General features: G+C 46.4%; 1 protein-coding gene across 1 annotated transcript in view; it reads right to left on the bottom strand.

Annotated features, from left to right (window-relative positions):
• fbn2b (fibrillin 2b) overlaps positions 1 to 14,609 on the bottom strand; it is a 563,973-nt gene that overhangs the window by 485,460 nt on the left and 63,904 nt on the right. The window contains exons 7-8 of the mRNA XM_070859858.1: positions 4,719 to 4,916; positions 3,748 to 3,873 (exon numbers count right to left, since the gene is read on the bottom strand). Coding sequence (XP_070715959.1) covers positions 3,748 to 3,873; positions 4,719 to 4,916 — 324 coding nt within the window. The remainder of the gene's footprint in view (positions 1 to 3,747; positions 3,874 to 4,718; positions 4,917 to 14,609) is intronic.

Here is a 14,609-nt window from a genome sequence, read left to right as displayed (position 1 = left end):
AACAGCCAGCTCCGTGTGATGGGATGTCACCATCTGGAGCCTCATGTTTCTGAGTGAAGTTAATAACAGAACCTAAAACAACAACTCCTCTGCAAACAGAAACTGCCGGAAACACTCAACAGGCCAGACAGCATCTGTGGAGAGAGAAACAGAGTTACCGTTTCAGGTCGATGACATTCGGATCATCAACCTGCAAAGTGGTGGGGAGAAAAGGTCACTCAGCCATTCCCAGGCCCAGCTGGCTGAATATTAACCTGCTGTTTCCAGAGTTTCTCTAACCTCATATTTTAACGATGAGTTTTTGCAGCTTCACATTTCTGGGCGGGTTTGGACAGATTTTAACCCTGGAAGAGCTACCCGCTAAAAACACCATCTTCACAACTACTATGGCTCTTGGGATGTTCACAGTCAAACAGATGTGGCAGGGCGGAAGTCATTGTTTTTAAAGTTAGTTTTTGAATTTACTTTTACAAATGATCGGCTGGCTTTTCCTCTGAGATCCCACCTGAAAACTGCCAGAGTGACAGTGGCAGCAGACGGGACTAATTTAGGTGGTGGGCCTACCGCCAACTCCCCGGGCCTCCTCCAAAGTTAATGCCCCCCTCGCCAGGACTTTTGCTTCCCTGCATGCTGATCAGGCAGGGCCTGGGTTCCCAGTGGATTTTCCAGATTTTCCAGTGGATCCCCAAGATTGCTCGGAGAAAGCTCAAGGTGGTGGTGGGAAGGCTCCAAACTATCAGGTCGGAGCAACAGAGCCCAGTTGTGGCCTCTGCCCCCTGCAAGTATTCCCAGCTGTAGTCTCAGCTGAGGCCGACACAAACCTCCGCCGAGGTTCTTTCTCGGGGCTCTCTGCCTCTGTGGATGGTGCAGCAGTGGTCCTGGTACAGCATCGTCCAGTTTCCCTCCGTTGCAGGGGGCAGGAATCCAGCCAGTGGGAGCTCGCCCGGCATTGGGAAAGACCCCCAGCCCTCGAAAATGGGTCCGGGTTACGATAGTCCCGCCCTGCCACAAAGAGGGATTTCCACTCTGATTATTTTTAATGTGAACAGAACAAATAATCGACAGTATTGTCGTCTGGTTATTTTGTTGTCGCTCTTCACCAATGGGAGTCAAGGGATATGGAGATCGTGCGGGAAAGTGGAGTTGAAGTCGATGATCAGCCATGATCTTATTGAATGGCGGAGCAGGCTCGAGGGGCCGTATGGCCTACTCCTGCTCCTATTTCCTATGTTCTTATGTTCATGAATATCTGATCATGTGCCATACACAATGGAATTCTTAAATGATTAAGCCTACGTTGAACAAAGTGGGGGAGAGCATCTTAAAGTGAAAAGAAAGGCCTACAAGTGGAACAGAAAGCAATGCAATATTATCCAACGGTACAAATCCTGCTGCTGTGGGAGAATTGCTGAACATAAGAAATAAGAGCAGGAGGACGCCATCTGGCCCCTCGAGCCTGCTCCGCTATTCAATGAGATGATGGCTGATCCGATCCTGGCCTCAACCTCACTTCCCTGCCCTCTCCCCATAACCCTTGACTTCCTGATCTTTCAAAAATCTGTCTATCTCCAACTTAAATATATTCAATGAAACAGGCAAACATCAGAAGGACTGAATCTAATCCATTCAGTTTAATTTGTTTCTGTGTTGACACTGCTGGGTAATCAACAGGACACCCATGAGCTTGGAGTCCCACCCTGACCACCTTCATTTAACTGTGTTGCCGGGCTACACTGGGCACGGTTAAGTGTAAGGTTGGCAACCCTCCAGGATCGTCCTGGAGTCTCCAGGAATTGATTCATCTCCAGGGCACTGCTGCAAGAGAAAAATCATAGGGGCATTGAGCAAGATTGAGTTTTATACCTTGTCTTTGAACGTTTACATTTATTCATTGTAAGAATATTGGAGATGGAGAAAAAAGGTTGTTTCATTCACAGCCACTTTTAATCCAATTGGGTAACAAAAAGTCCATTCTCTTTCCAATTGGCCGGGGGGAAGGCAATGCGTCCGGAGGATGGACCAATGGCGGAAGGAAGGCCTGTGCTTTGTACTCACCCTGATGACAGCTCTTGGTCCCCTTAAAAACAATGACTCTTAAGCTCAGTGAACCCCTCGTTCTTCTAGAAATGGAAAAAATGCTGACTATGCCACTTGAGGCCAATTGTTGGCCTGATGTTGAAGAGGTCAAATACTAATTCAAAGCATTTTTGTTGCTGCAGCCAAATTATATTGGGGTTTAGAAAGAAAAAAAGTTTTTAAAAGTTTTGTGTTTCTCAGTCACACTCCGATGACAGCCTCTTTGTTCTTTCGCCTTCTCACCAAAGAAACGATCCAATCTGAGCTGAATATCCTGAGCAGTTTGGATAAATGGCTGTTGACAGGATTTGGGCCAATTGTCAGCATTCCAGTCAGTGTAATTCTAAATTACATTGACATACCAGATAATAATTATTATCCAGCTAGAAATGGAAGGAGCCCAAATTAATATGTAAAAAGGTCAATTCTTTTTATGTTAGAACCTCTCTGTGGTCAATTCCCAGTCTTAAGGCATTAATGATTACCTTAGGCCAAGGATTCTACAGTAAATAAACAGGCTCTTGTACAGGTGGCATGTCAAATATAGTTCAGACTGTGTACATGTACATTGCATGTGTGTGTACATTTGTCACTATGTATATGCACGGGTGCAACTTATTTTCTTTATCTTGAATTATCATGGAGGGGTGTGTGAGTCTCAGTCATATGCAGCAGGTTGAACAGGGAATTACTATTGCTTGGAAAAATAGCAATCTGGTTATGTTTTTAAATGATAAAAGCTCCTCTTATTACAAGTTAGCGATATTGTAATTGTGTTTTTGATACCTTCCCCTAGTATGTCAAGTGTCAACCGTATTTCATGCTCAAGTCTCTGAATCAGAAGGTTGTGCATCCATCTCCAGAGACTTGAGCATGAACTCTAGGCTGACACTCCAGGGCAGTACTGAGGGAGTGCTGCACTGTCGGAGGTGCCGTCTTTCGGATGAGATGTGCAACCTAGGCTCCATTTGCCCACTCAGATAGATGTAAAAGATCCCATGGCACTATTTCGAAGAAGAGTAGGGAAGTTCTCCCCAGTGTCCTGGCCAATATTTATCCCTCAATCAATATCACCAAAATAGATTATCTGGTCATGATCTCATTGCTGTTCATGGGACCTTGCTGTTTGAAAATTGGCTGCCGTGTTTCCTACATTACAGCAGTGACCACATTTCAAAAAGTATTTCATTGGCTGTAAAGCACTTTGGGACGTCTTCAGGTCATTAAAGGTGCTATATAAATGCAAGTCTTTCTTTATTCTTTATGTCTAGTTAAATCTGAAACATTCAAAATAGAAACAGTGGCCATAAGCAATCTCCCCAACACACTTAAAATGTCACTACACACACTGAGTGGGCATTCACTCCACTGGGGCCCTGCACAATTGTTAGTGCATTTTCTAAATTGAGCTTCTATCCAAATATTGCTCTTGTATTCAAATTGGCTCCATATATTGACCAAGATAGCTGAACTAATCCAGCAGTGCAAATGGGCTCCGTGCACCCATTGGTTTCTAATATAAACTGGTGGTGGGGGAGAGTCCCCAGCATGTATGCAGCACAATACCTTCTTAAACACGTGTGCTCGGGGGAGGAGCAATTAAATGGCAGCACAGATACAAGTACAGAGAGTTGGGTAGGATGAATGGGTTTGCGACAGCAAGCTGTTTACCTTCACACTTCTGGGTGTTCTCGCTCTGTTTGTGCCCAGCTGGACATTTGCATTCGTAGGATCCCACGGTGTTGATGCAGTTTCCTCCCTGACACAGGCCCGGGATCGCCTGACACTCATCCACATCTGCCAAAGAAAACACACCAACTTCATCTCATTGTTCAACATGGAAGAATATTTAGGGGTTTGCCTATCTGAACTCAGGCTGGGCGACAGACTTAGAGTCGTCTCATGTCCACCTCCGGTCTCTCGATTACCCGTGTACACAGACTCTGGGTTTACTGACTCTGATTACCCGTGTACACAGACTCTGGGTTTACTCTCTCCGATTACCCGTGTACACAGACTCTAAGTTTATTGACTCTGATTACCCGTGTACATAGACTCTGGGTTTACTCTCTCCGATTACCCGTGTACACAGACTCTGGGTTTACTCTCTCCGATTACCCGTGTACACAGACTCTGGGTTTATTGACTCTGATTACCTGTGTACACAGACTCTGGATTTATTGTCTTTGATTACCCATGTACATAGACTCTGGGTTTACTGTGACTCTGATTACCTGTGTACACAGACTCTGGGTTCACCCTGTCTCCGATTACCCGTGTACACAGGCTCTGGGTTTACTCTGACTCTGATTACCTGTGTACACAGACTCTGGGTTTACTGTCTTTGATTACCCATGTACATAGACTCTGGGTTTACTCTGACTCTGATTGCCTGTGTACCCAGGCTCTGGGTTTACTCTCTCTGATTACCTGTGCACACAGACTCTGCATGGTGAGCCTTGGCGGCCCTTAGCATCAGCAGCACAAGGCAGGAAAATGGGGCAACCATCTTAGTGGGGGCAGGGAGAGGGAAACAGAGTTCGGGTGAAACCACAATAGTGACCTCACTGTCCAATTGGGATCTGCATAGGAGGGAAATCCAGCCCAGTGTGTCAGTAATTCCGATAAACAAACCCGCTCACCTTGACAGGCTCCGCTGCGAATGTTGGGGATAAAACCACGGCGACAGGGGTGAGGCTGCGCGGGACACATCTCACACGGGTGACCCCAAGCTCGACCAATGGTGGCACAGCACAGGGTTTTGGTGCAGACGATGCCACTCAGTTGTCCTTGGCACATTTGGTTGTTGACCTGAGTGAAACACGGCCCAGTCCGGTAATCTGTGGAGGATAACAAAACCGGTGAAAATGACGGCAACTTTCCAACAGCTGGTTAGTTAAGGCACTGGTCGATGTTGGGGAATGTCACTGCTGCTCCCTGGTCACCTTAAATGTAGTAAAACATCCCAAGGCGTGTTATAAGTTGAAACAAATAAATTTAACACCGAGCTACACAAGAAGAAATTACAGCAGATGGCCAAAAACCTGGTCGAAGAGGTAGGTTTTAAGGAGCATCTTAAAGGAGGAAAGAGAGGTAGAGAGGCGGAGAGGTTTAGGGAGGGAGTTCCAGAGCTTGGGGCCCAGGCAGCTGAAGGCACGGCCATCAATGGTTGAGCGATTATAATCTGAGGTGCTCAAGAGGGCAGAATTTGACATATAACATCAGTTATATTCTTGGAGTAAATACTGGAGCTCTGATTTTCCGGGCTGGCACTGTCTGCTGGAGCCTCACCACCAGCCACACCCATCGGGAAATTGCAGGTGCTAGTTATGGACTGGAACCGAGCCAGCGTGCCACCTGATATACGCGACCAGGGGTAAAGCTCCCCATCAGCAAAGCAAACTCCGAAAATCAGCCCTTAAATCTGCAACTTTCAAATGCTGCGTTTTGATTGAGACGTTGTTAGTTTAACCAGCACCTGTGTGTAAAGCAGGAGTGAATTACACCCCGCCAATGCAAGGTGAGACGTATGTCTAGACCAGAGTCTCGTCAAGGGCATGGGGGGCAAATAATTACAGGAAAGAGTTATATGTCAGGGAGACCCTTAAACATGCTCTGTAATAGGACACCTCATGATGTAGAGATCTGTACACATTATAGAACTGTAAGGGATAGCTGCACCTATTATCGGATAAAGCATCCTCATGTCGGAATACTGGGATGAGGAAAGTTTCAGCACTCATCACAAACTCTCGGAGGAAGGGTACAAGCTCTCCGATTGAAGTTACCAGATCTGGAGGATCTAAACAGCTGCTCCACACTGAGAATGATGGCCCAGAAATCCTGGCCTCCCTGGGGTCCGTATGGAGTGTGTATGGACCCGGGAAGGCATCGCAAAAGCCGGTTTTCAGCACACAATGCGCATACATTGAAAACCGGCTTTTCCGATCTGTCAATCCTCCATACCTCGGGTGCGAGGACATTTGCAAGGGCAAGATTGCGGTAGTTACAGATATCTCGCCCAGCAAATGTCATCAAAGCTCTTGCGCCTGATAAAAGCAGGCGCATGACCTACTCTTACAGGCGTGAGAGTCTTAAAACACACTTAAAACATAAAAAATAAAATTAAAAATACACATTTTATGTGTAAAAACCCTGCCCACTACGTTAAATTAATTTTAAACCATAATTAAAAAAAACTTTTTAAAAACTCTGAAATGTGTTTTTTCCCCAAGATATTTATTAACTTTAATTTCAATTAATTTTAATTATGTGAGGTGTGTTTTTTATTTTTTATTTAGTGTTATTGTGGTTTTATTCCCTCAGTTAATAGCAATGAGAACTCGTAGCTACGGAGTTCCCATTGCTATTAATTGAGAATACTGTGCCTGATTGGCTGAGCAGTCACACGTGACTGCACCGTCTCCATGGGAACCTGGAGGACGGGAGTGCGCTTCGCAGCGCGGGAAGAGAAGGCCTCACCACCGGAATCCCACGCTCCTCTGGGACCACCAGGTAAATTTATAGAAATATTTCAGGTCGGAGTCAAATGCCCGCGGGAAGCCTCCAACTGCAATTTCAGCCCCGATATCTTGACATCAAACATAAATGGAAGTGTCCAGTCCCACAAGAGCCAGGGTCAGCTGGTGAGGTGGAGAAATGCTTTGTGAGTTTATTAGGAGCATCCCAGCCTATGGTGGTATCAGTGGCCGAGTGTTTGACCCATCTGTGCGATGTTGATCCGTCTGTTAGTTTATCAGAAGTAACAGCAGCGTTAAAATGGTGGACAGAGGAAGGCCCGATGAATGCGGTCAGTGATTAGCCGCTGATGTCGCACACATTCACTTCTAGGCTTTCATTTTGTTAAATTAACTCCAAAAACATATTGGGATGCTGACAGGAAATTAAATCGGTGGAAATTCACTTCATGAATCTTTTGCAGCCCTCACACCTGGAGCAGATTTCTCATGAAGTTTAGGTTTCAAATTATGAATGCACCTCGGTGAAAATGTGATATATAAACAAAACGTGGCAAACACATCACTCATTTCAGGTGAAACTTTATAACTCAAACGGGTTTAACAATGAATTAACTAAATAATCCCTGATACTCTGGAACATAATTTGATGAAATTGTAAAGTGTTTTTGAAAAGATTCCCAGACATTCCCCAATACCCCAAGCAACTGAAACAATAGTTAAACAAAGTCTGGAATGATGCCAATAGAAGGCATACATACACACAGAGGCGCACACACATGCCATATACAGAGGCACACAGATAGACACACTGACAAACTGGCACACTTTCACACATACAGACACACACTCTCACACACAGGCACACTGATGGACACACAGTGACACTATCTCTCTCTCACACACACACACACTCACACACACATACACAGGCACTCTCACATCCAGTTCTGATGAAAGGTCATCGACCTGAAATGTTAACTCTGTTTCTCTCTCCACAGATGCTGCCTGACCTGCTGAGTGTTTCCAGCATTTTCTGTTTTTTTATATAGATTTCCAGCATCTGCAGTACTTTGCTTTTGTACACTCAAACACACAGGCACACTCTCTCTCTCACATGCACAAGCACACTCTCTCACATACACCCTTACACAGACAAGCATTCTTACATACACACAGGCACACATTCTCTCTCACACGCACAAGCACACTCGCTCACATACACTCACACACAGACATGCATTCTTACATACACACAGGCACATTCTCTCTCTCACACTCTCTCGCACACGCACACACTCTCATACACCCTGGCCCACTCTCACACACAGACACTCACACTTTCTCTCTCACACACACACACACACAGGTGCACTCACACACACAGGCACACTCGTTGGGCTTAGCTAATGCCCCCAGTCGAAAGCCTTAGCAACAGCAGGACATCTGAACTCTGCGTTTAATGGTCTGCTTTACAAAGCATTATCACCTCGTAAATAAAACAGAATCTCCACTTGCTGGATTTTATGCTAAACTCAGACGAATCACTTCCTTCAGCAAAGTACTGAAATCCTGTTACATCACAGGTGACTCCACAACCTCAGCTACAACAGACAGACGTCGGCATCTGAGCTGCTGTTTGAAGGTCACGATTCCCAGTTTTAGTTTCTAATTACCAGACATGTATTTCTTGATGGTTGGGGGCACTGATGGAATCCACACTATAAGCTGGAGGGAGCAAAACCAACCCAGCGCATGTGGAACCGGACCCGGCGCGTGTGGAACCGGACCTGGCGCGTGTGGAACTGGATCTGGCACGTCTGGCGCGTATGGAACCGTTCCTGGCACGCGTGGAACCGTTCCCGGCGCGTGTGGAACCGGACTTGGCGCGTGTGGAACCGTTCCCGGCGCGTGTGGAACTGGACCCCTACTCCTGTGGCTAACCAGGATTTGATGGCGGACAGCAGAGTGGCGCACGAGTATTTGAGAGGCAGGATCAGCGATAGATGGGAGTTGACTGGGCAATGTCCTGAGGGCAGCCCTTACACAAGATGTGCTAGCTACGGTGGGACAGTTCAGATTGGATCCAGGTGAGGGAGGAACCACAAAAGTGGACCACAGAGAGAGATGACCAAGTTTCATGGGGTAGTCCAACACGGCGGGAAGGTCCTCGCAATACTGGGGTGAGAGGGGATGGAAATCCCCAGAGGGATGGGGATGAAGATCCAGAGGGGGGTAGGGATGAAGACTCGGAGGGGATGGGGATGAAGATCCCAAGGGGGACAGATGAGGATGTAAAAAATGGGGGAGTTTGAGGACAGCGAGGGTTTTAGGGGATGGAGATGTGGGGTGGTGAAGATGAGGATCTGAAGGTGATTGGGGATGAAGACCCAAGGTTGATGGGATGAGGACCAAGGTTGAGTTGAAATCTATCCAGTAATAACATGACCACTCTCGGAACAGTAAGGGGCATTTTACACCTTCTGACTCACGCTGAACTTCACACTTTGCAATCAAGTATGTGAAAAGTCATATTAACACCTGTCAACAATTGAAAATTCCTTTTTTGGAGAATTACAGTTGTGGAATGCTGTTCCCTGAAGTCTTGCTGACCCTCTGTGTGGGATTTGGGGCATCTGGAATTTATCAATAGTCTGGAATCCTAGAAGTTTGCTCCCCAGAGGCGGGGGTACAACATACACACAGATGTCTCACTCTTTCTCAGGAACAGCCACCTTTGACTGCAGTTATTTATTTATTTTGCTTAAAGGGATCCTGACTCAAATTCCTTCATTACTCTTTGATTGAAGGACTCGGAGCGCTGAGTTTCCTTGAAGGCACCATGTGGCGTCTCATTTTTTTTTCCACAACGTCTGAAAAAAACATATTTATAGTAGTAACTCATACCAGCCCCAAGACACTGACAGATTCTAGCTCCACTCTGCCATTCACCCGCGGACAAAAATGTCAAAAAGAAACAGTAGTGACATCCTTCCTGTCCTTTCTGAGAATGATAAGTCTTCCTGGTGTCCCCAACACTCACTTCTATCTCTCATGTACAGTTGGATAGGACTTTGTCCCTTCTTTCTCATCCCAATTGTCATTGATCCACCATTGGCGGCCATGCCTTCAGTTGCTTAGACTCTAAGTTCTGGAATTCCCTCCCTAAACCTGACCACCTCTCTACCAATGTTTCCCCTCATTTTTTGGGGGGGTTGCATGGTCCCTTTAACAGGCTATGCGGCCCATTGAAAATTTTGCATGTACAAAATCTCCCATTGGAAAAGCCAGGTTGCGCAGGACCTCCAGACAGTCACACAGCTTAGTAGATATCTTACTCTCTCTCCCTCCCGCTCCTCCTTTAGGTCGCTCCTTAAAACATACCTCTTAGACTAAGCTTTCGGTCAGCTGTCCTAATCTCTCTTTAATGCCCCTGTGAAGCGCCTTGGGGGGGGTGCATTCGTTCCGTTAAAGGTGCTATATAAATGCAAGCTGTTGCTGATGTGTTACCGTCAGGGTGAGCGTGGACAGGCACACAATAAAACCCCATTCCCAAAACCTGTCTTGTGGCATTGAGCAGATCAAACAGAGACAAGCTGCCCTTAGTTAGGGATTCAAAGGGGTTTGATGTTTCTTTAATGCCAGTGTTTATTTTTCCCATCACACGGAGTTGAATAACAGAGTTGCATGTTTAACAGGGCATGGCAGGGTTTGGGTTTGCCGAACGAGCCCGAGGGTGGCTCGCTGGGTCACGTGTCCTGTCATTAAGCTCTATGAAGCTAAACTACCAGTAAAGGGGCTGCACTTCATTAAATTTATGACTTCTGGCTATTTCTGACTTGCAAAGGAATTCACAATGAATCATGCCATGATGTCAGTAGCGAATCATTTTGACATGGCATTCACCCTCTCCAAAAAAATTCACACACGAATGGCGTTGCTTTAGAACAAATTTCCACCATTCAACAAAAACTGTTTGAATGCTGATAAGAAGTGGATTCCTTATTAAGTAATAATGTTTCAAGATTTCATGTTAAAGCTTCTGTGTTTGTGGATTTGGCTGAAGGACACATGCTTGCAGCAACTCAAATTACACTAGTCGTTTCTTTTTCAGAATCTAAATTCCAGACAATTCGAATTCCAACTGTCAAACCCAATGAATCCATTCACTGTTTCCGATATCCTCATTGTCATTATCTCGCTGATGTACACAGATGCAATGAGAACAATCAAGTACCGACTTGATTACTAATTTTCCTGCAATTTTCTCATTTCAGCTCCATCAAACTTCAGTTCAAATTTATTTTTTGCTGGCTCTGAGCGCCTTGGAATGCTTTTCTTCATTAAAGGCCCTGTGTTAATGTAAATTGGCATTGTCAATGTCTGTGATTATAAACCCTCAAGGACATTCTGCTGCCTCCAGCTTCTCAAGTACTTCCATCACAGAACGCAATAAAGGGCTAACCTTTCATTGACAGAAGTGTGGGTGTTGCTATTGTGGCTCACCCTATCTCAGCCCCACTCAATCCTGCATATACACACATACACGTACACACCCACGCACATACACACACGTATACACACACGTACGCTCGTACACACACACACTCACTCACTCACACACACACACTCACTTACGCACTCACTCACTTACTTTATACCAAGGAGTCATTGCAATGCAATTAGGACAGGGAACATTGTCTGACAAAGGAGGGCATCAGGTGTGAAGAGGCCAGCCCAGCATCAGTTTTATGAAGTAGTGTAAGTTGGCAACTGGTTCAGAGCACTGCACTCACGCAGACACAGTTTCCCTTACTTCAATTATTCTTTCCAGCACGGAATCGTTTTTGAAACAAGTTGCAAAGAGATTCAGATTAAGATCCAATTTCTCAGCAAATTATGCTGCATTTTTTCACTGATCTGTATTAACATCAGGACCAGAGTTTGGAGTTTTGATCGGATCGAAGATATCATAAAATTTAATTTCACGAACTAAAGTCGAACTGAGAGTTTGGTCACTAATTTCCACTTGAACCTCGCATTCCTCGTTACACAATACAACTCACGGAGGTCAAGCACGTGGATAGGTTGCTTTTCTCAGCTACTTCTATATATGGTCACTTAAAATTTAGCTCGCTCACCCTGCTGCATTACCCATAGGTTCATAGAATGATACAGAACAGGAGGTCATTCGGCCCATTGTGCCTCTGCCAGCTGTTTGAAAGAGTGATCCATTTAATCTCATTCCCCTGCCCTTTCCACATAGCCCTGTAATTTTTTCTCTTCAAGTATTTATCCAATTCCCTTTTGAAAGTTATTATTGAATCTGCTTCCATCACCATTCCAGTACATAACTCATTGCACAAAAAAAATTCTCATGCCGCCTCTAATTCTGTTGCCAATTACCTTACATCTGTGTCCTCTGGTTACTGACCTTTCTGCCATCGCCAACAGTTTCTCCTTATTTACTCTATCAAAACCCTTCATGATTTTGAACATCTCTATTAAGTCTCCTCTTAAGCTTCTCTGCTCTGAGAACAACCCCATCTTCTCCACATTACTGAATTTCCACATCCCTAGCACCATTGTAGTAAATCTCCTCTGCACCTTCTCCAAGGCCTTGACATCCTTCCTAAAGTGTGGTGCCCAGAATGTTTTTTTCAGTTCCGGGATGTGAGCGTCGCTGGCAAGGCCAGCATTTATTGCCCATCGCTAATTGCCCTTGAGAAGGTGGTGGTGAGCCACCGCTTTGAACCGCTGCAGACCACAGTGCTGTTAGGGAGGGAGTTCCAGGATTTTGACCCAGCAACGATGAAGGAACGATGATATATTTCCAAGTCAGGATGATGTGTAACTTGGAGGGGAATTTGCAGGTGATGGTGCTCCCATGTGCCTGCTGCCCTTGTCCTTCTCGGTGGTAGAATTCGTGGGTTTGGGAGGTGCAGCCAAAGAAGCCTTGGTGAGTTGCTGCAGTGCATCTTGTAGATGGTACACACTGCAGCCACGGTGTGCCAGTGGTGCAAGGAGTGAATGTTTAAGGTGGTCGATGGGGTACCAATCAAGCGGGCTGCTTTGTCCTGGATGGTGTCGAGCCTCTTGAGTGTTGTTGGAGCTGCACTTATCCAGGCAAGTGTCAGGAGATGAGACACTCACTGCAGAATACCCAGCCTCTGACCTGCTCTTGATGCCACAGTATTTATGTGGCTAGTCCAGTTAAGTTTCTGGTCAATGGTGACCCCCAGGATGTTAATGGTGGGGGATCCGGCGATGGTAATGCCATTGAATATCAAGGGAAAGTGGTTAGACTCTCGCTTGTTAGAGATAGTCATTGCCTGGAACTTGTGTGGCACGAATGTTACTTGCCACTTATCAGTCCAAGCCTGAATGTCGTCCAGGTCTTGTTGCATGCAGGCATGGACTGCTTCATTTTCTGAGGAGTTGCAAATGGCACTGAACACTGCAATCATCAGCAAACATCCTCACTTCTGACCCTATGATGGAGATGAAGATGGTTGGGCCTAGGACACTGCCCTGAGGAACTACTGCAGCGATGTCCTGGGGCTGGGATGATTGACCTCCAACAACCACACCATCTTCCTTTGCGCTAGGTATGACTCCAGCCAGTGGAGAGTTTTTCCCCTGATTCGCATTGACTTCAATGTTACTAGGGCTCGTTGATGCCACACTCAGTCAAATGTTGCCTTGATGTCAAGGGCAGTCACTCTCACCTCACTTCTGGAATTCACTCTTTTGTCCATGTTTGGACCAAGGCTGTAATAAGGTCTGGAGCCGAGTGGTTCTGGCGGAACCCAAACTGAGCATCAGTGAGCAGGTTATTGGTGACTACGTGCCGCTTGATAGCACTGTCGATGACACCTTCCATCACTTTGCTGATGATTGAGAGTAGACTGATGGGGCGGTAATTGGCCGAACTGGACACAATACTCTAGCTGGGGCCGAACCAGTGGTTTTTCTTGCTTTTGTACTCTATGCTTCTGTTTATAAAGCCAAGGATACAAGAATAAAACCGGAGACCGCCGTTCCGTGAAAACAGGAATATTTCCCTGACGGCTCTGCTGGTAAGTGCACTGCCCAGTGTAGTGCTAATCACAGATACAAGGTTACGGTGCTTCGTCGCCCCTGGTTACCCTGGTTAAATTGCTCATGATTGCTCTCTTCCATTGACTTTTGGTTGCTCTGACCAATGATCAATAACTACCTGTTCTATTGCATATGGCTACCCTGCACGATTAACCTGTTCAATCCACCCATGGTTAGCCTGCTCTAATGGTCTATACGTTACCTATCCTGATACCTCTGGTTGTAAATAACATACGGCTACCATGTTCCATTGACCCATAGTACCTTGCTCCATTAGAATCATAGTTGCCTTGTCCCATTGGCCCATGGTTACTAAGTGCGTCAGAGAGATGGCAGTCGGAGGAGTTCGGGCATTCCGGGGAATGTCGAATTGTCTATAAAGGTCCAGCGCGTCGGAGAGGCGGCAGTCGGAGGCGTTCGGGTAGTCCGGGGAACGCCGAGCAGCCTATAAAGGCCCAGTGCACCGGAGAGGCAGCAGTCGGAGGAGTTCGGGTAGTCCGGGGAATGTCGAGCGGCCTATAAAGGCCCAGTGCGCCGGAGAGGCAGCAGTCGGAGGAGTTCGGGTAGTCCGCGGAACGTCGAGTGGCCTATAAAGGCCCAGTGCGCCGGAGAGGCAGCAGTTGGAGGAGTTCGGGCAGTCCGGGGAATGTCGAGCGGCCTATAAAGGCCCAATGCATCGGAGAGGCAGCAGTCGGAGGAGTTCGGGTAGTCCGGGGAGCGTTGAGCGGCCTATAAAGGCCCAGCGCGCCGGTGAGGCGGCAGTCGGAGGAGTTCGGGCAGTCCGGGGAGCGTTGAGTGGCATATAAAGGTCCAGCCGGTGCAGCTGCAACAGACTGAGAAGGCAAAAAAGTAGAAAGAAATCGAAAAGTAACGTCACAGCCAAGGGGGTAAGTGATTGGTAAGTAGTTTTTCTTTTTCTTTTCTATATCAGTAACTACCCTGTAGCATTGTTGT

The sequence above is a fragment of the Pristiophorus japonicus genome, chromosome 18 (genome assembly GCF_044704955.1).
Source record: "Pristiophorus japonicus isolate sPriJap1 chromosome 18, sPriJap1.hap1, whole genome shotgun sequence".
Taxonomy (NCBI): domain Eukaryota; kingdom Metazoa; phylum Chordata; class Chondrichthyes; family Pristiophoridae; genus Pristiophorus; species Pristiophorus japonicus.
This window is presented reverse-complemented; position numbering and strand designations above follow the sequence as displayed.